Below are 22,343 nucleotides of genomic sequence, written 5' to 3' on the forward strand. Positions count from 1 at the left end.
TTTGGGTGGTTTACAAAAGATAAAGCCCCAGTTCTACAAAAACCAATAATCAACCAGCAACAACAATCAGATCAGCCACTTACTTGGTGGGTTTCATATTATTCTGGACAAAACCATATGTCCAGGGCCTTGCAAAAGAGTGTCAAATTAGGGGCCAATCTTATCTCTTCAAGGATGATGTTTCATAGGGAGGGAGTCATAACAGAGAAGGTTCTTTTTCTTGGTCACTTAAAATATTAAGGAGCTTAAACCTGAGATTGTGGACTTCTTAACTAAAATATATAACCTGTCTCTATACTTGGCTTCAGTATGAAGACTGGAAAGTGACTAACATAGCTCCAGTTTTTAAGAAAGGTTTTTTGAGAAATCTAGGAATGATAGGTCTGTCAGCTTAACATCTCTTCCAGGGAAGATAGTGGAAATTGCTATTAAAGATAAAATTACCAAATATTTGGAGATGCAGGTTTAGTTGGGACAAATCTATGCTAGCCCTTCTTTTTTCTTATTTATGTATTTATTAAATTTATATGTCACCCACCTCACTCTAAAAGAATCTTCTCCTAGCATTCACAAATATGTTGGGAACTTTGCCTTTTATGAATGTCAGGGCTGTAACTTCTCAGTTAGTACTTTCCCATTTTTTTTTAAAGAATAGGGACAATGTTTGCTTCCCTCTGCTTTTCTGAAACCTTGCTTTGTGGAGGAGGAAGGTGTGTTGGATATGTTCACTGCCTTGAGTTATTTGTAAAAATAATAAAGATGCAAATAAGTAATAAGTTCTCAAATACTGCTGTTAAAAATTCTGTGATTCCCTTTGTTGGTTCTTTCACTTCTCTGTGATGTACTAATCTGACCCTGAGAATTTGATGGTAAAAGATTTGGGAGTACTATGGCTCAGTAGTTAAAGACACTGAACATAGAATAGAATAGAATAGAATAGAATAGAATAGAATAGAATAGAATAGAATAGAATAGAATAGAATAGAATAGCAGAGTTGGAAGGGACCTAGTCCAACCCTCTGCTTAGGCAGGAAACCCTATACCATTTCAGACAAATAGTTATCCAATCTCTTCTTAAAAATCCTCCAGGGTTGGAGCATTTATAACTTCTGGATGCAAGTCGTTCCACTGATTAATTATTCTAACTTGCTAGAAAGTTGACAGCCTGGGTTTGAGACCCGAGTGCTACATTGAAAAGTTAGGGCTTTGGTTCTCTTCCGAGAGAAGATAGATGTAAAACAAGATATTTTGCCTCCTTGCTATCCTACCTTACCAATTCACCTCTTTTTTCTAACAACGGAGCTGAGTTTTATTTCTGATAGAACTAAAACAGCCTTTATTTTTTTGTATATTTTTCACAAGTCTTGGCTCATTCCACACTTTAGCAACTGCTAATATAATCAATATAGTTTTTGACAATTGCCTTATATTGTTTTTTTGATTGCACATCACTACACAAGTCCCTTTTCCTTTGCAATCTTTTAGAAAGCTGTATCTTCAGTACTTCACAGGATTTCCTATCTTTTCTAGATATGTCTCTCCTTCAGGATTTCACCACTTGACCTACCTTCTGCTGGAGTTCATTAAGATCTAGTCTTTAAATTCTGATATCCAAGTTTGATTCTTCTCTTGATTCGAAGATAACATGCTCATTCTCCCTCAAGGTTTTACTGGTGGCCACCTTCACTTCTTCAACAAATTCCTCTTTGTTGGTAAAACAAAAATAGGTTAGATAGCAGATTACCTTTTTGCTTATTCCATTTTCTGCCAAATGAAGTTGTTAGCAAGAGTGAACAGGCATTTGTTGGGTCTCTTGGTTGTTTGATTTCCAGTCTGTGTCAGAGCAGTTGCATCTTCCATTCACCTGCCTTTTTTAAAGCATGTCATCTGATGCAAAGGTCTTACCTATATTTTCTGTTGATCTGGCAATCAATAATAAACTCTCAAGATGTAATCATTTTTGTTTCTCCTTTCTTTCACACAAAAACTTTCAACAGGTTTGTGCTTTGATTCATGCTTTTTCATGAATCAAACACCATACTTCCTCCCTTTCTCCTGAATTGTTCCTGTTGCAACCTTCCAGGGTTATGTTCTGATCATGTGGGTCAACCCAGTAAATGTTTGTTATTTGTTTTCCTGCATTAGGATTTGCTCTTGATTTTCAATAATTGTGCATTGGAGTAGAAAACTCAGAGCTTGTTAATGATATCTCTTACTTCATGAGCTATAGCCTTTATGTCATCAGGAGTTCTTCACATTGGTAGCAAGGTTCATAGTTGAGGAACTCAAACTTAGTTGTTAACTGTCAACACTCTCCTCTTGTAATTCTTATATGGAAGGATTGACAAAAAACTTAATTGTATTTCTAGATCCTTCACAGTCCTGCCTAAGTTCTCTTCTGGCAGTGATGTTCATGGATTTCTTAAGCTTTGGTTTTTTGATTGCAGATTTTTCATTATCCAACATCATCAGTGAGACCTCACGTTTCAACAAGTCAAAAGCCCCCTTTTGTCCATCTATCATGGCTTTTGGAAAACAATTTTCTTATCTGGTCAACAGGAGCCTTCTTTTTCATCCACTCGATCTAATAATGGAATATAATGAGAGGCAGTCTGGTGTAGTGGTTAAGATGCTGGCCTAGAAACCATGAGTTTTAGTCCTGCCTTCCAGTTGCTCACTCTCAACCCAATCCTCTTTACAGGGTCATTGTTGTGAGGATAATAGGGGAAGGAAGGATATTGTGTATGTTTGCCACCTTGACTTATTTATAAAAGTAATAAAGGAGGGATAAAAAATAAAAATCAATAAAGTTTATATTATAATCTCTTAATTAACATATTTCCCCCAGCTCTTATGCCATAATGTCTCTGTTGTTCTTACAACTTTCAGTGGACACTTGTGGTTTCTGCCTAGGCTGAAAATAGCCTCACATGTAGGTTGGACAGGAGATCTTGGATGATATATGAGAGTGGTTTCAGCAAGAACCAAGCAATAGTTCTGCTCTTTTGCTTTCTGAATGGGTCCTGTAACAGATATGTCTTGGGTACGAATATAACTCTATTGATCTGTTTTTCACACTTCATTGAGTTGCCATTTTGCTTGGAGTTGTAAGGCTTGATTTAAATTCCTTGGTTGAGAGCATCTGACAAACGTGAGCAAATGCAGCAGTGTTGTAAGAGTAGACCATAGATAATCCATTTTGTGACACATTCTTGAGAGGAATCTGGAGGTATGAGTGTGTGTAAGTACTTATAGTAAAAAACAGGCTTCAGTATAAAGTTCACAAAGTGTTATTTGCTGCTCTTTCTACTTTCTTTAATTTTATTAAAGAAATTACAATTCTACTCTTGTTTTTATAAATAACCAAAGCAGTGAATATACCTATTACACCTTCCTCTTCCTATTTTCCCCAAAAGCACAACCCTGTGAGGTGGTTGGGCTGAAAAAAAGTAAATCCTTGGTATTCTCTGAGCTTGGTTGTTTTCTTGCAGATGCTTTATTACCCCAACATCAGTGCTAGTCACAACAAAGCTCAAAAAGAGCACTCATTTCAACCCCTGAACTACAAATATTCTCACCAGTCTTGTGATTCAACCAGTCGCAAGACCAACCAACCACCTAACACCTATATAAATGAACAAGACACCTCATCCAAAACCCTGCTGAAGATATTACCTAGTTTGGTAATGAAATATCTGGGAGCCAAGTAGCAAACTCGGAGGACAAACCTCTGCCTACAAATAATCTCCTATATTAGATTCCATCTGCTCCATGCATTCATGTTCTTGGAAAATAACTTAGCCTTAGTGCTATACTTGAAGATACAGTTATGTGGGATGTTGTATCTATTACATACCGATTTGCCGGCGTATAAGACGACCCGGCGTATAAGACGACCCCCACCACCACCGGAACGCCCTCCAGAAATCCCGGGGCTGCAGCGGCAGGGCAGAGTGCCAGGGGCCGTAGGAAGAGCAGGAAGGCTGCAGCCTCGGGCGGAGCGAGGCGAGCGGGATGAAACGAGACGGAGGGGATCCAGGAAGCCAGAGGCGCCTTCGCTGCGTCCAACAAGCATCCGAAAGCCGGCAGTGGATATACCGGCGTATAAGACGACCCCCCACTTGGAGGCATGTTTTTCGGGCAAAAAGTCGTCTTATACGCCGGCAAATACGGTACTCATTTAAAGGCACTAAAACCCAGTCATCATTTTAACAGATAATCAGTAGGAATTACTGGAGAGGGGTCAGTATTCCAACCAAAACCACAATAGTTTTCAATCTTACAAAGACACTTTCCTAAGTAAAGTCCCACAATGCAATTTCCTCCAAGTAAACATATGGACCAGCCTTCCCCAAACTGACTGGAAATAATAAAGTAATAATTTACCACATCTGGAAGCCCTGTGTTGCTGAAGAATAATGCAAAGGAGATTCCAATAGGTTATAACAGAGGTCTCCAAACTTGGCTGGAGAATTCTGGGAGTTGAAGTCCACAAGTCTTAAAGTTGCCAAGTTTGGGGATCCCTGGATTATAAGAAGGTGTTAGTATAAGAAGGTGTTAGTTAATGTTTTACCTAAATTATGCGGCTCTCATTCTGTCTTTGTGGCTTATCTTGTATTCACTTGTTAGACACAGTTATACCACAATACATTGGTTGAAGTACTATAAGCTCAGACATAAGTTGTCCTCCCTGCATATTTTGCCCATATTCCTCTGTCTTATTTGTTAAGAACAAATAATTCCTTCTCCAAGTTTTCCATGGGAGATGCCACCACTAGAACATAGAACACCTTATACAAGTTTTCCTTGTATGATGTGGCTAATGTTATTTTTTATTTCGCTCCCATATTGATTGCCATTGGTCCAAGTTTATGCTGTGCCCAAAGTCCTCAGCCCAAGTTTACTTCATTTGGATTTTGGGATAGTGCACAATATTTTCAATATAGCAATCTTTAAAAGGTAAAATAATTTGGCACCAACATTTTTTATAAATTGCTGCTTCATGACAAATTTTCCAACAAAATTAATTTTCATCTATATTTTAAAAAATGAAGCTAAGCCATTAGTACATCCTTATAAAGAGCTATAAAATTCAATAGTGGAACAAAATGGTTCCATTTAACAGTTTTTAAATTCATTGATTTTTTTTCTCCTATGCTTTCTCTTGTATATTCCTTACCAAATTGCATTCTCTTGAATGAAGAGGAGAAACAGCTCTGTGATATGCAAATTGAAAGTACACTGTAGCTTTGCCAAATTTTAAACATTAGAATATGGCCAGATCTAAAGGGCTTGTTTCTTTAGTAGTTAAGAAAAAGGGCACTGCAAGTGGTGCAATTTCATGATAAGCTACACTTGATGGGTATCATATTCTGCTTCTCTCTTTCTCTCTCAAAACTGTAAAAGGCTTAGGAATCCTACTCTTTCTAAAAAAAAAAAACAACTTTGCCACACTGATAAAAAAAGAAAAATCTTGGTTTGGCAAAACAATGAAGACACTCTAAAACTGGATGGGATGTTGATAATATTAGAAATAAATTTTAGAAGAAGCTGTTTGAATGAGGGAAAAATCTGCTAGATAGCCAAAATGTTGGCTTCGCTCCCATCCGATTTTCATGGGTCTATTCATCATAAGATGTCTGAGATATGGATGGTCCAGAAATGCACATCAAATGCTTCCTAATGTAGTAGTTTTGACATGACAGGAAAGCAGCCTCTTCCAAGTTGGTGCATCCACATGTGGGTTCCTATTTACCATGACTAAGCATGGTATTGAAAGGAGTTGTAGCCCAAGACATGTGAAAAACATGAACTTTGGAAAGATTAAAAGAATATAGATGCAATATATATAAATATAAATGGTAATATAAGCAGGGTTGGATCAAGCAAGGATAGGAAAAACATTCTAGTCTAGAATGTCCCAGTCTAAAATATTTTGGGACACTTTTTCTTTCTCTCTTAGAATCCAATATAATTTAAAGAAATCCAATTACAATTAGAGAAACAGAAGCCATTCCTTGAAAGATGTACTAATTAGTATAAAAAAACAGCATATACAGACCTTAGGTTATTGCAGTGAGTTTCACTTATAAAAATATAGTTCTTATAGTTGCCCAAGCTATCCTATCTTAGTAAAAGTTTGGACCTGCTTTCTAGGTAGCAGTCTCTTGCATAGACCACTAGCATCTATTGCAGGGGTCTTCAAACTTGACAACTTTAAGACTTGTGGACCTCAACTCCCAGAATTCCTCCTCCAGTAATGTTAGCTTGGGAATTCTGGGAGTAGAAGTCCACAAGTCTTAAACTTGACAAGTTTGAAGACCCTTGATCTGTTGTGTGAATGAAAATGCTGTAATATTTTGAATATTGGTATAACTAGCGAAGGTGACTTGTAAAGAAGGCTTCATTAGATACTTTATTGCATATATTCACTGTACTTTCTATGTTTCTGGCTCTGATGATAGTGATAAGGAAAGACTAGCATCTACATGATGGAGAGTTGGCCAATTCCCTACTTTTTGTAGGATATAAGGATAGGGGAAGCCTGGGTTACAAGGAACAGGGCACCAGGTGAGGTTTTGAGAATTGATTATGTTCTATCAAATTAGTGTTGATTCTCAGGGATCACATAGATTTTCTCCAGGTGGATCTGTCTCCAACTTGGTCCATAGGACTTCCAGTAATGCACTCATTGCTGCTGTAATTGAGTCCATCCAGTTTGTTACAGCTCATCTTCCATTTCTCCGGTGGAATTATTATAGATTTCATCAGAGAGCTTGTCCACTGAATAATTTGTCCAAAGTATAATGATTTGAGCCTGGTCGTGTGTACTTCAAGTGATTTGTTCAATAATTCTTTTGTTTGGTTTTGATTATCAGTTGTATTTTCAAGCTTCTTTCTTTCTTTCTTTATTTATTTTGATTTGTCAATTGCTTACAAGATAATAGGTATAAGTATATACATAGTTATGAATACATGAAATGGGTACATATAAGAAAAATAAAAGAAACAATAGGACAGGGATGGTAGGCACCTTGGTACGCTTATGCACGCCCCTTCGTCAACATCAAATTTCTTCTTCTTCAACATCAAATTTCAAAAGTGTAAACAACTCTTTCTACCCCGCTTCTTCAGTGTCCAATTAATGCTTCCTTAGAGTGTCACAGGGAAAAGAAACTCCATTGCCTGCTTGATTCCGATCTTGGATGTTTGAGTGGGATAGATTCTATCCACTTCCTGACTGTGCCTGCTGCCTTTCTTTAACCTTGGAATGTTGAGTGCCTTGAATCGGGATGGAGATGATCTGCAGCCCCCCTTCCCCGCCCCCCCGCCCCCCTCCCCGCTTTGCATGCTGGTTGATCTTGCTCCTTTCTAGGTCTCTAGAAGCAGCGGGATGGTGTGGAAGCCAAGCGGTAGAGAAACGCGCGCAGGCACGCTTGGAGGCCCTTCTTACATTGCTTCCGGGCATCCCTTCCTGAAAGCAGTAGGCATTAGAGACTAAAAGGGTCGGGCTAAGTGTCTGTAGCAGCAGGCAAGGTGTGCCTCACAAGGCTGCTCCAATAGCTGCCAGGCAGAGGCGGGGACGGGAGACAAGAGGCGGGGAGGTCGCTTGCCTCCACCGCCTGCGCTCACACCCAGTCAGCCCGCAAGTAAGGCCCTGCTGGGGCTGGAGCCCCGCTCTGGGTGTGTGGCTGCTTCCGCCTCTAGGGGAAGGTGAGCTGTTTGCGATTCTCCCGCCTTTTATGTCCGCGGTGCCACTCTCTCTGCCTGACTCGCCCATGAGTCTCCTCGGGAGCTACCGGAAAAAGACCAACAATGATGGCTATGAATCTTTGCAGCTGGTGGACAGCAACGGTGACTTCTGCAGCAGCCGGGAGCGAACCGGCGGCGTCGGCGGCGGCAACCTCGGCAAACAAGGGGTGATCCCCGCGGTGGTAGCAGCAGCCAGGAGCCCAGCGCGACAGCATCAGCATCAGCCGCTCGACTGCAGCACCATGGACAGCTCAGGTAGCAGGTTGACTGCCTCTGCGCGGGGAAGTGTGTGTGTGTGTGTGTGTGTGTGTGTTGGGCGGGGGGGGAATGTACTTCGGGCCCAATCTTCCGAGCGAGGACTGTGTTGGTGGAGGGGTGGCGGGGTTGGAGCGGACCTGGCCGGGCCAGGCTGTCCTTTCTAAGGCGAAGGCCTGCTTACTAAAAACGTACAGAGGTTTGAAGAGCAGTTAATGAAGAAACCTGTCCCTTCTTGTCACGCTGTTCCGTTAAGTACAAGGGGGTGGGGTGGGGGACGGGCGGGGCGCAAAGGAACCGCGCCGATCAGTGTATTGTTCTCGGACTGCGTGTGTGCTTGTGAATAAGGGGGTGAGTGGGAGGGAATGGAAATGCAGAGAAGATTGCTTCGGGCTATTTTGCTAGTGTGCCTTGGTGTGAAACCAAAACTGTTAGCAATGACCTCTTCAGGGAAACCCTGGAAAGAAGCAAATGTATATTTTCAAAAGTACTTGGTCTTTGGCAGGAAATCTTCTGCTTAAAGTGGTTCTTGTTTGATTTTTGTTGAAAGAAAGTGAATGTCTGCACTGGGAAACTATCTGTATATAAAGCTGATGCTGCTTATACTATTCTTGAAAATAAGGGTCATTTATTTGACTATTAGGCTCAGCCCTAATAAGCAAGTTTTATTATTATTATTTGTTATATTTAAAAGCTAACTGGCAGCCCCAGTTTCTACTTTGAATATAGACTGGGGGAAGCTTAAAACCCAAGCAGCATGTTACTTTAAAAAAAATCCATCAAGTGACACACCTTTTTTCCCCTCACTGCAAAAACGGAACTGTCTTTATGGGAAATGGTGATAGTTAGACCTATAAAAAGGTGCTATATATCCACAATCTTTTATCTGTTTTAAAATCTCCTACATAGACAGTTGGACGGTTTATAGAACTAGTAATAAGCTAGTCATTGCAATGTCCAACCTGGATTGCTGATCAATTGCATCAATAACCTGGTACTTATTGATGGATTATCTGCTGTGTTCTCAAATTGGTTGATGGGCACATTTTGTTGAATGACATGATTTCTTCAATGCCACAAAAGCTAGCGCTATAGGAATATATTCACAGTTTTGTTTCATTTCTGACGAAGTCTTCCTTTTTCCCGAGTAAAGAATATTTTTTGATGTATAAGCATTTTCCATCAAATGATGTGCTGCTGCTGCTACATTAAGGGGGGAAAGAGTTTTTTTTGGGGGGGAGTTGAACCTCAAAGTTATCCTGGTTAGACTGAGAATTTTATAGTATTCAGTTGTTTTGATATAGTGCCCAATTTTGTTAAGCGGTTAGAGGTGTGTGCGTGAGAGAGAGGAAGACGCAGGCTTTTTCCAAATCCTCAAACAGTAGGATGTTGAATGAATTGCTTCATAAAACCATTCTTCCCCTGGATCAGTTTCAAACTGAGTGAGAAAGAAATAGTACTGCTTTTGAAAATTTTTGGCAACAAATATAAGGTTATTTCCCAATGAGCTGAGAAAATGCTAAAAAGTTATAAGGAAAGCCAAATCTCCTGTTCCATGTATTGCATTTTAAAGGATTTGATATTCACTTTTATTTCTATTGAAATAACTGTATGATCCACAATAGTTACAATTACGCATTACCTTCTCTTTGAGGTTTTATTTCCTTTCTCTTTGTTTGATTTGAAAAAATAGTGACAAGCTAGGCTTTACAAATTCAGAAATTACGCAGACTCCACTAGTTACAGATCTTGGATTGATCTGCTGCTTCAAAAAGAAAAAGATTAAAATATTTTTTAATCAAAATTTTACTTTGAAATGTATAGATTTTTGCTTAAGTTTGTAGATCAAATTAAAAATATTGATTGAAATTTTGCAGATAATAGACTAATAGGCTTGTGTGAACAACATGGACAGTGATATATCTGTGCTTATTTTCATCTGTATGAGTCTGCTGTTATGATTATTGATTTAACACTTTCCATGAAAAGGGTAAAATTACCTAATGGGCTTTAATATTCTTACTGGCTCTTGTGATCTTGTCATTTTGGGGGGAAAACCAGAGTTGCTGACTTCAACTCATATTAGAGTTAACAATATATCCAGGAGAATTGTTGTTTAGCAACATCTGGAAGGTGACAAGTTTCTAAGGACACAGAAGATGATTACTTAAGGATTGTGATAATTATTTTCTGCAAACAGTCCTTAAATATTCATCCACTGTTTTTTTTTAATTGATAAAAGTTAAACAGCTTCATTTAAACCCATTTGCAAATATTTTATAAATTAAAAAAACCTGCAACTGTGTAATTTTGAGTGCATTTCTTAAAACTATCAAAGGGAGGTATTCCCAGATGTTTACACTTAAAGGGTAGATTCTAGTTTTAGTCATTTTGGCAATATTGGAAATCATGGTTTGGTCTACTTTGGATCATTTCCTTCCTTGGAACTTCAGGAATAAGGACATCCGTTGGATGTTAGACTTCACATCCTAATCATTACGTAATTATATATTATATAAATATATATATATATATATATATATATATATATATATATATATATATATATATGTGTGTGTGTGTGTGTGTGTGTGTGTGTGTGTGTGTACACACATTTGAGTCAGTGTTGACTCCTACTGACTGCCTGAAAAAAGTCTTTGAAGTTTCCTTGACAGGTTTCTGGAAGTGGTTTACCATTGATTACTTCCTAGAGCTAAGAGGCAAGAGTAGAATTCATATTTCCCTGTTTCTAGCTCAGTGACTCAGCTCACCAACCAGGCTCTCTGGCCATCTGTATAATGATAAAGAAGAATCCCCCATAAAAGTGGGCAATCTTTGGTGGCCAAGGATGACACTTTAGGAAGAGGCAGGGGTTGCAGATTGGGTGGAACATCCTCACATGTGTTGGTGAGATGGGTTTGAGGGAGAATTGAGATTTTTAAATTTTTTAAATTAAGGTAGTTCTTGGCTTACAACCACAACTGAAACCAACATTTCTATTACTAAGAAGTTGTTAAGGGAGGTGTACCCCATTTTATGACCTTTCTTGCCACAATTGTTAAGTATATCTCTGCAGTTGATAAGTGAATCATTGAGTCATTAAGTAAATCTGGCTTCCCCCATTGGCTTTGCTTGTCCGAAGCCAGCTGGGAAGGTTACAAATGATGATCACATGACCCCAAGATAGTGCAACTGTCATAAATACATGCCAAATGCCCGGATTTTGATCACATGACTATGGGGATGCTGCAACGGTTGTAAGTTTGAAAAATCATCATGTCACTTTTTTCAGTGCTCTTAACACTTCAAACTTTCACTAAACAAATGGTTGTAAGTTGAGGATTACCAAAGTATAACAAAGTACCAAACCGTTCATAATATGGGAATATCAAGAATGTGCTATTTTTTGCAATCATGGGTAAGGGCACATTCAAGGGTTGCACTTAAGCCCCAAGGCATGAGTTGCCCAGCCTTGCTTACTCTTAGCTGTTCAATTTATAAGAATGCCAAGGGAATGAACATTTACCGTTGCATTTGCCTTCCTGAATGTTTTCTATGTGAATTCTATTGTTGGTAGAATTCAAAAATAGTCATAGTGAATATGCAGAATAATAAAAATATGTTAATGGTATGAAAGTTAGCAATTTTTATTTAAAAATAGAAGCCTGGTACTGCATGTAGTAAGCATTCTACAGCTCAAATTGCTGGAGTTTTTCAGAGGTAGCTGGCGTGTCACTTGGGTATTCCTGCATTCATTATGCATGAATTCAATCCCCATTGCTTCCAAAATTAATGTCTATGATAACAACAGCAACAAAACCCTTTTCCAATTCTCAAGACTTATGTAAAAGCTATTATAGATTTCAGTAACATTCACACTTAATAAATATGATGACTAAGAAGCACTTCTAAGACTGTAAATTGTTCCTCATTCAAGCATTTGTCATGGTAAGATTTATCACTTGAAAAGTCAGATGAGGATGCTTTCACTTTTTAAAATTATTTTCATTTATTTAGCTCCATTCTCATTTTAGAGATGTCTGTTCTGAGCTATTCTGTAGAGTTTATAGGCACTGCAATTCCAGCACTAGTACCTAATATATACGCTATTAATCTTTCATTTTATGATGAAGGCACGCATTTCCAATCACTCTTTTATTATATCTAATAACATGTTTTCTGCAAACTGAAAGCAACACAGGAGAAATAATTCAGTTGTATCAGCCAAGGTATCCTCTTATATACTGAAGTGCTTATTTCATTTTAGGCATGAAAACTGAATATTTCCACTGATCGCAGTGATGCAGTTCTAATGCACATTGACAAAACGCTTTATAGAATTGTTCCCCAGGAAAATCAATTTAGTATACTGATTAGATGAGATCCTGATACGTTGGATTAAATGAACCTATTCTGATCTTGTGCTCTTCAAATATGTTGGATTTGTTGATTGTGTGCCATGAAACTGATGTCGCCTCTTAGCATCACATAGCACACCGCCATGACAATCTTTACCCAACATTTTAGGATTTCCCCTGGTGCATCCATTGCGTCATTGTAACTGAGTCTATCCATCTTATCTTCTTTTCTGTCCTTCCATCTTTCCCAGCAAATACAGAAAAGAGATTTGGAAATTAAAGGAATTACATTCCAATATGTATTGAGAAACTTGCTAGTATATAAGATCCACTGTATTTACTATCTTGGTATTGTCCTTTTTATGAGGAAGGAAGACATATGGTGTCTTCATAATAATAGCTTTATTTTCAGATATATGTTTTGTGGTAGCAATTCTCAGCTAACAGCTCATCAATAGGTATGTGACTTACAGTCCAACATAGTTGAAGGATACCGGTTGGGATAAGCTGAGTTAGACCAGTATATCGGGATTTTTCAGAACAAGGAGTTCTGATACTAAACATTCAGCTAAATCATAAACCCAGAACCTTGACTCTCCTAAAGTAAGCTGCTTCTAAACTCAGTTCTCAAGTCTTTCTCAGTTGCACCCAATTTTCCAAATTCTGCTGTGAATTACATTTTAAAATCCAGACAGGGGATTTTACATTTCTTTTTATTCTTGACATTCTGAAGACAAGCTATTCATTGTAAGGATTCAGTGAACTGAAATACTCTAGGTTTTTTTTAAGCCATGGCCCTGGAAAAAGTCTTAGTTTGAAGCATGTCATTGGAAAGAGTCAATATTGAGAGAACTGTGGTAGAATGCAGCATTGCAGGCTAATTCTGCCAATTGCCAGCAGTTCGATTCTCACCAGCTGAAGGTTGACTCAGCCTTCTATCCTTCTGAGGTCAGTAAAATGAGGACTCAGATTGTTGAGGGCAATATGCTGACTCTATAAACTGCTTAGAGAGGGCTGTAAAGCACTCTGAAGTGGTATATAAGTCTAAGTGCTATTGCTATTGTTATTGAAAAGCTTCTCAAACATTTTTATCTTTGAAAGTGAACATAGAAAACATAGAGGTGGCTGCTTTTAATGTTCAAGCAAATTCTCACCAGAGCAAGCTCTGTTTAGCTTCTCTCATGAAACAAAGCCCCAGTCTATGAGTTATGAACAACTCATCATATTAAACCAAACAGGTGGAATTTCAGCATTGCCTATATTTTAATTATTTCCCAGAAATATTACTCAAAATAGCTTCAGATCAGGAAAATTACTAGATGTTGGTATATTTAGACAACATTAGACTGAAGAAGTAATGTTGACTAACTGAATTAGCTTTCAGTACACTAAGGTACATTAACTTTTCTTAAAAGGCCATTACTAGAAGTTAAAATATCTTATGTCATAGTAATTGTTTATGAAGAAACTGAGAGATATCTCCATATCTGTGAAAACAAAAGGCGGTCTCTTAGACACTATCTCTTCTGTCTGTTCTCTTGGACAATTTGAGATGAGAAAAGTCAATTTCTGAAGCCTCTTTGTTTCTGGAGCTGAATAACATTATCAGCTCATCCACATAGTTTTGGTTGTAGCAGCATTCTCATTTAGGTTCATATCACCCCTGAGTGTGTTTTATATTGTTTGCAATTTACATACCATTTTTAAGCACAAAGCACGTCAGGTTTTTCCTCAAAGTTACTATGTTGAAAATGTGTTTGAGGAAAATGCAATTGTCCATTTTGAGAAAGCATAAAGGAAAGTTAAATGAGAGTAATGTTTGAGGAAACAGTTAGTGAAAGGTTAGTGAAATGCAGAATTAAAATAATCAGCATGATCGCTAATCTTTCTATTTTTTTCCTTTGAATAATCTTTCAGTAAGTTGAAACAATAAAATATTTCTGTTTCTACACTTCTTAAATATTCATCACAAAGAATATAATTAACATTGTTTATTATAATTTTATAGTTTTTACTCCTATGCTTTTTTCTGCTCCACTTTTATCTTAGTGGGCCATGGACAGTTTTATAATAGGAACAGCATAGAAATTATATAACTATGTATACACTTGTACTTATTATCTTGTAAACAATTGACAAATCAAATAAATAAATAAAATAAATAAAACTAAGTTAGATGGTAATTTGCCACTGCAGCTATTATAATTCTCTGGAAGAAAGTTGCCACACAATTCTTCATGAAAAAGCTATGAGAGTTCCAGCATTTGTTCTTTTTTGTAATAAATGCCCAAATTCAAAGAAGCATACTCACTTTGATATCGGGATATCATTTTCTCCTTTAGATGGGATAAGGATAAAGCTTCAGCAACCAGAATGAATGGCAGACTCTTGTACAGACAAACAAAAATAAAATGAATATTAGGGATATGTTTTAAGGATTGAAGTTGACAACTGCAATTCCATATTGTATAAATCCATGAATGATTGATTATTGTGTCCCTTTAACTTGGTGTCAACTACATAGATTTTCTTAGAATGGCCTGCCACAACTTGGTCCTTTAGGTCTTCAGTTGGCATATTCTTCCTTTGATGTAATCAAATCTATCCATCTTTTTGCTGATCACCCCCCCCCCACACACACACTTTTCTTCCATCTTTCCTGCCATTATAAACCTCTCTAGAGATCTACTTTTTTCATAATGTGTTTAAAATGATATACTGAGACATGCATCAAGCAATTTTTCCAAATGCAGTTAAATGAAGCCATATTCCTATTCATTTGTAGTACAGAGAGGTGGGGGAGAAATTTGTCCTGCCAAGAAAATTATTATCATAAAGACTATTTCATTCTGAGGTTTTTGGAGGATTTTATCTCCTTTTGCTACTTGTCTTTGACAAAAAAAACAACAACCTCCTTCACACAAATCATTTCAAAGCGATGTCCTGGAAAGAAATCTTCTTCTAACAAAAATCCACTAAAAGAGATGAGATATTGTTATTCTCATCAATGAAGCTATTGCCTTAGAATGGTGATTCAGTTTCATATTCATCCAGCCAAATTTTGGCAAATAGTAAGCTATCCTTGATTTATAGAGGCAAAAAGTGGGTCTAAATATATCCCAGAGCAGCATTTCTTAATTTAATTCAATTGGACAGTATTTTCTAATGCCCTGAATAAATAGTGATTTCATTTCCTGAAATGTGCGATGCCACAGATATGGTGTATGTCTATGGCCTGATAGACATAGAGCTATTTTCAGCTGTTTAACTTTGCATAATTATAATTATTTGGTATTTATTTATTTCATCATATTTACATGGCTTCCATTTCACAGACAAGTGACTGAGTGGTGTACAACAAAGCTAAAAGCCATATACGCTGACAATTAACATTGTTATGTTTAAAAATGTTAAAATTACAAAAGGCAAAAAATGATATATATGTAAAAGCAGATGTTAATTACACTGGAGCCGTCTCAATATTTTACCAGTCCCCTGAGGGACTATTGAAAATTTTAAACAGATAAAGTCAGTCTGGCTTTCGGGGGAAGAATGCCCCATAAAGTCGGGATCCACCAAGCAAAGCTCCCTATTTGATGGGACCGGTGATATGCCTTCTTTGTTAGAGCTAGTGCAGGGGTCCCCAATGCCCGGTCCATGGACCGAAAATGGTCCGCGGCATGCCAGCAACCAGACCACACAAACAGATGAAGCTCCATCTGTGGGATGTGGGCAACACAGGCAGTGGCAGATTAAGGCTCACTGGTGCTCTAAGCACTGACAATTCTTGGTGCTTCCCTCCTTTGTATATACCGTACAAACGAAGCCATATTCTCAACCTTGTGGTGCCCCCTTTGGGCTTGGTGCCCTAAGCATGTGCTTAGTCTGCTTAATGGTTAATACACCACCAAGCACAGGAAACTATGCCTGTTCCAGTCTGCGGAAAAATCTCTCTCCACAGAACCGGTCCCTGGTGTCCAAAAGGTTGGAAGCTGCTGGTTCTAGTGGGACAGGCAGATAGAATCAGGGAGGGACAGTCCCAGGATTCATATGGCCTCATGCCATGTAGGGCTTTAAAGAACCAAACCAGCACCCAAAATTGGACCCCAAAACAGACTAGTAACCAATGCAGCTTGCATTGAAATACACAGAACTGTCCATGTGACTGCAGTCTGTACAAGTGAAGTTTCGGATACTCTTCAAGGGCAGCCCCATATGTAGATTGCATTACAGTAGACCAACTAGATGGTGACCAGGGCATAAGTGAATAGAGTCCCTTGATCTAGGAATGGTCACAATGGTGGCACAATGCAAAATGGTGCAAAGGCCCTTCTGGCCACTACTGCCATCTGCTCCTTGAACAGGAACTGTGAGTCCAGGAGAGCTGTCTGATTGTGCACAGGGTCTGTTTGGGGCAGTGCAACCCCACCCAGAGCAAAGATGGTATAGTCCCAGAACCAGTGGGTCCTAAGGCCAGTCAGTCTTGCTGAAACCTGTTGCTTTCCATTCAGGCTCCTACAGGCACCAGGGTGGGACATCCGCACTATTATTTAGTTTGCCAGGGACAGAGAGCTATAATTGGGTATCATCAGTGTACTGATACCTCATTCCCATGGCAGCAAATGATTTCACCCAGTGGCCTCATGTAATTGTTGAATAGATGCACAGAAAGCACCGAGCCCTGTGGCACTCTAACACAGTAGGGGACGAAGGTGGGATCTTTCCCCCCCCCCAGTCACCACCAATTGGATCAATCCAAGGGATGTGGCCTCCCTTCAATGGATGGCAGAGTGGTATCCATGGTAATCAGGGCTTGATCTGATCTTGACAAAGGGGCATCCCAAAAGCTCCTCCCCCCATTCCAGATTACTCCATCAATATTTTTTTTAATCGTAGGAACATTTTGCAAAGTTACTTGCTTGTGATTCAAAGCCCCTGTAAAATATCACAGTCCCCCCCCAAAAAAGTAAGACAGTTCAACTTTACTTTGAGATGTGAGGTTCTGTGGATAGAAATCTCTACATTGGGCTGTTATGATTCAAATGTATCCCTTTGTCTGGGAACTCTCTCAGGTCCTGCAAAACTAATGCAATCTGTTGACAGATGTTCTTATCTAATCCTACTCCTGCTATGCCTGTTTCCTGTCGTTGCTTATTCTGTCTCAGATCAGTTTCATCTTTTTCAGTTCTAACTGGAAAAGAAAAACAAGAAATAGTCAATGTCAATACATCTTGTTTTAACAGGACAATAATGTTGTTGTGTTCTTTGTCTTCATATTATGGGTTACTTTGGTTGCTCCTAATGCCTCTGTTTTCTCATCTCTTTCTAATAAGTACATTCGTGTAACTAATCTAAAATTTGCTGTGGTGGTTAAAGTTCTTGGGGTTGTTTTTTTTCCGCAATGCCTTTGTTTTATTGAGTCTCCTTTTCCTTTTTTCAAGGTGCCTCTTCTCCTGACATGGAGTCTAGCTATGGGGGAGGATTATTGGACATGATGAAAGGTGGTGCAGGGAGACTCTTCAGCAACTTAAAGGATAACTTGAAAGATACTCTAAAAGATACTTCTACTAAAGTGATGCAATCTGTTGCAAGGTACTATGAAATACATCCATCTGAAGTGCTCAGCAAGCAACACAGTCACTATTAAGATGCCTTGTTGTAGAAAGTGATTGGATGTTAATAGGCTTGTGGAAAGGGAAATTTGATTACTGACCAATATAGTGAAATGAAAAGCGTTTTAATAATTACAACCAATTCGCTAAAGTGAAACACAATCTGAAATTTAGGTAACAGACAGCTCTTGCTTAACTGATTGCCTTGTTTGGTGACTGTTTAAACTTAGGAAAGAACTGAAAATGTAGATTTACTTTGAGTCTTCAAACTTGAGGCTACTGCAGTGTTCTTCTATTTCTCAAGTTCTCTCCTTTCCCAGGACTGAATTGGCATTTATTTTCTCATCATGTCTCAGTAGCTCTTGCATACCTTTGTCAAGGCCATTCTCTGCACTCCGTCACAATTAAGTTGTCATATTCTAAATTCACTGAAATACATAGCACAATTAATTCAGGAATGTTAGACCCGTGCGATTAGGTTCTTGAACAATAACTGACAGCTTTAAGTGTGAGTTATTGTTGAGTGGTCCCCCCCACCATAACCAAGGAGACACCCTGTTGACACTTTTCATAAGAATATATACTGAAATGAATGCTGTATCAGGACACAAAGACACTCACAGTCAAGCACAAAAATATCACTGTTGTTGCATTATGAACCATGTTGCCATTCTCAACTGCCACTGTTTCTAGTGGGGGATTGGGATAGTAGAAGCTCTTCCCTGATCACAACCACCTGCTACCTTCTTTGATTGATTGATTATGTGCCATCAAGTCAGTAATGATTCTTAACAACTGCATGCATAGATTTTCTTCATTCCATATCCATCACACTCATAGTAACCCCAACATTCCTATTGATCACTAGATTGGAGAGTAACTTCTCCCTCTCTATATTTATTCATTGATTTGATTTGATTTGTTAAGGCCACCCTATTCCAAAAAGAGTTTGGGCGGCTTACAACATATCTGATACATTAAGCTAAAGCACACAACTGAAGTCACAGAGCTGCCCTGACTAAAAGAAGCATATCTCAACTTTTTTGTAAAAAAAGATTCAACAGGGATTCCACCAACACTCTAATGACATGCCTGGGAAGAGATCCAGGTCTTAGGGTACTTCTGAAAGTCATAGAGAACACCCTGGGGCGGGGGGGTATTTGCTATTCCATAACACAGAGGCAGCAACAGAGAAGGCGTTTTTTCTTGGTCCACAAGATGACAGTTTTTAATTGAGGCAACTAAAATGTACCTGCTCTGCCTGAATGCCACAAACAACTGGAGACAAGTGATGTCTCAAATTACCGGGCCTTTTGGTATGAATTGGTGATGACCAATACCTCGAATTGTGTTGGAAGCCATGAAGCATAATGAGAAGTTCCCATTATTGCTTGGCTGCCGCATTTTGAACCAGCTGTAGTTTTTGGAGGGCATCTTCAAAGGGCAGCCTCATTAGAGGGCATTGCAATAATCCAACAGGGCATAGGTGACAGGCCTCCCAGGTGAGGAAAGGGTACAACTGGTGCTCAAGATAAACCTGTGCGAAGGCCCACCTGGCCATAGCTGCCACTTGCTCTTTGAGCAATAGCTGCAGGTCTGGGAGGACCTTCAAGTTACAAAGCAATCTTGAATGGGAAAGTGCAACCTCATCCAAGATCAAAAGTCTTCAACACAGTCTTGTCAGGATTGAGCCAAAGTCTGTTGCTCCCCTTTCCTATGCAAACAGCTTCTAGACAATGGGCCAGAACATTGACAGCATCACCTGCACAACTTGGAGTTGAGATGTACCTTTGGGATCATTCACAGACTGCTTATACTGAACTGCGAACTGATGAGTGACCTTACCTAGCAGTTTTAATCAGTCATAAATTGAAGCTTTGAACCCTGAGGCACCCCCAAATGAAGAAATATGGGCCCTCTCTCTCTCTTCTAATATTGACCTGAACAAACCACGAAGAAAGGACCATTGTAACAAAGTGATTCCCCCATTCCCAACTTCTGGAACACAAGAATACCATAGGAGATTGTATCAAAAACCCTTTAAAGATCAAGGAACACAAGGAGGGATTCCATAGGTCATCAACAATCACAACCAATGCTGCTCTTCTAAAATCTGATTTAAAACCTGACTGGAAAAGTGTGGAACTTAACAGAAATAATGAGTTCTTCTACCATAGGTTTTGAATGTGTAGCAAATGGAATGGAGTGGAGTAGAGTGGAATGAAATAAGATGCTGAACACCGTAATGAATATAGAATTCTAGTTTATTTGGTTTTTCTTTTTCTCCTTATAATTGGAGATTTATTATTAGATAAATAAATAATATTTTTAAAGTAAATATTATTGTGTTTAGTTAAGATGTTTGTAATAAGTGTGGGCAAGGTGACTGGCCCCTAAAATATTCCATGAATGTAAAAAAAAAGGTGATAATCCAAATGCATTCTTGATATTTTTATCAGTTGTATATGTATGCATTAGCCAAAATTTACTTTGTTGTTCTCTTTTTTTTCCTCTTATAGCTATGCCAAGGGAGAATTAGATATTTCTTATATTACCTCAAGAATTATTGGTAAGTGGTCTATTATTTGAGTAATAAATCAATGCAGCAACCTCCAACTTCTCGTTGCCCATTTTATTTGGGTTTCACTTCAGAATATATGTTTGTTTCTCCCCCCCCACCATTTCTTCATAGTGATGTCATTTCCGGGTGAAGGAGTCGAACTGGGATTTAGGAATCATATTGACGATGTGCGGACATTTCTTGATTCAAGGCATCCTGATCATTACACAGTTTTCAATTTGTCACCAAAGTCTTATCGTACTGCACGGTTTCATAATAGGGTAAGTTTTGCTGATGCAGTGATGTGGCAAAGACCACGGTAAAGTTGTGATATTAAAATAATATGTAGCTGGTGCCATGTGGATCTGCCTTTGAAAAAAAAGAAATGCCTTATTAATGGATAAGAATTACGACAGATTGGGGCTATCTTTAAATTCCATCAATTTCATCCATCTTTGGATCAATATTTATTAAGACACTGTACAGCAAAATTAAAAAAGTAAAAAAAAAACCGAACAGGGTAGTAATAATAAAAGAATGTTACTACCACCAATTTTAAACTTATAGTAAAAATTACTTTTTAAAAATATGCCTAATTTATTTCCCAGAATGATTAAATATTAGGGGCTAATCTCAATTCTGAGCCAGTAGCTAAGGCACCAATATGGAAACTGGAGACTGAGTTCTAGTCCTGCCTTAAGCACAGAAGTCACCTGAGAGATCCATCTTTCCTAACTAGAGGAAGCAGGCAAGGGAAAACTATTTCTGAAATATATTGCCAAGAAAACTGCAAGGACAAATCTAGTAAGTCACCAAAAATCAGGAATCAAAGGTATGCATGCAAAACATGCACACATGAATAAGTTCTGCAGCTTAACTCCAAGGAATTCTAAAACTACTGTATTATATTGGCTATAGTAATAGAATCTTGCAGATTTGATTGTTTCCTATGTAAGGTATTCCTGTGTAGAGAATACCTAGGCCAGACTGTTTAATCAATAGCCATCTAGAGACATAAATGTTCAGAAGAAATCTTTTTCTACCCTTTTGGGTTGCGGGGACGGAGGCATCCATTTTTCTCTGACTCATGGAAGAAAATCATTGTACTAAAGAATCACTATACTCTGGATCTTCACATAAATAAGGAGGTTTTCTTTCTTTCCACAATGTATAAGCAAAACAAGTCACATAATTTAAAAAAAATTAAACTAATCAAACAAACACTTTGAAGGATTAATTAGCAGATGGAAAGTTGGTAAAGTTGAGACCGATAACAGAATTTTAAAATCTTTACATTATCAATTTAACAGACCCCTTTCTAAATGATGGGTTTTTAATTAATAGCCCATTTTCTTCATATTGTCATTTAATGAATTATAGTATGAAATCCGTGCGTTGCCTGTTCCTTTTTATGTCACTGGCTTGATTCTTGTTTAGTTGCTATGTCATGTCCAACTGTTCAGACCCCATAGACCATAGCATGCCAAGCTCTCCTCTCTTCCACTGTCTCCCAGAGTTTGCCCAAACTCATGTTCATAGCATTGCTGACACTATCTGACCATCTTAGCCTCTGTCATTTCCTTATCCTTTTGCCTTCCATCTTTTCCAACATCAGGATCTTTTACACAGCTTGCTAAATTACTGTGCCTAGGTGTGACAGCAGAGATAATCATTTGTTTCAAAACAGTAGGTGAAACCAAGGGGTTAAAACCAACACCTTATCCTGTTTTACATGTTGTAAAGCCATAGGCCTTTCCTGCTTTTTGAAGGTGATGAGCCTGATCATGCGTAAACAAATCATGCTAT

General features: G+C 38.4%; 1 protein-coding gene across 1 annotated transcript in view; it reads left to right on the top strand.

The window, feature by feature from the left end:
• Positions 1-7,607: 7,607 nt before the first annotated feature.
• Positions 7,608-22,343, top strand: part of DNAJC6 (DnaJ heat shock protein family (Hsp40) member C6) — a 67,884-nt gene continuing 53,148 nt past the window's right edge. The window contains exons 1-4 of the mRNA XM_087960418.1: positions 7,608-8,007; positions 17,807-17,957; positions 20,497-20,546; positions 20,670-20,818. Of these exons, the coding sequence (XP_087816544.1) occupies positions 7,743-8,007; positions 17,807-17,957; positions 20,497-20,546; positions 20,670-20,818 (615 nt within the window). The 5' untranslated portion in view covers positions 7,608-7,742. The remainder of the gene's footprint in view (positions 8,008-17,806; positions 17,958-20,496; positions 20,547-20,669; positions 20,819-22,343) is intronic.

Source organism: Notechis scutatus, chromosome 3 (assembly GCF_049901735.1).
Source record: "Notechis scutatus isolate UNSWTSFEM ecotype Mainland chromosome 3, rNotScu1.2, whole genome shotgun sequence".
NCBI lineage: Eukaryota > Metazoa > Chordata > Lepidosauria > Squamata > Elapidae > Notechis > Notechis scutatus.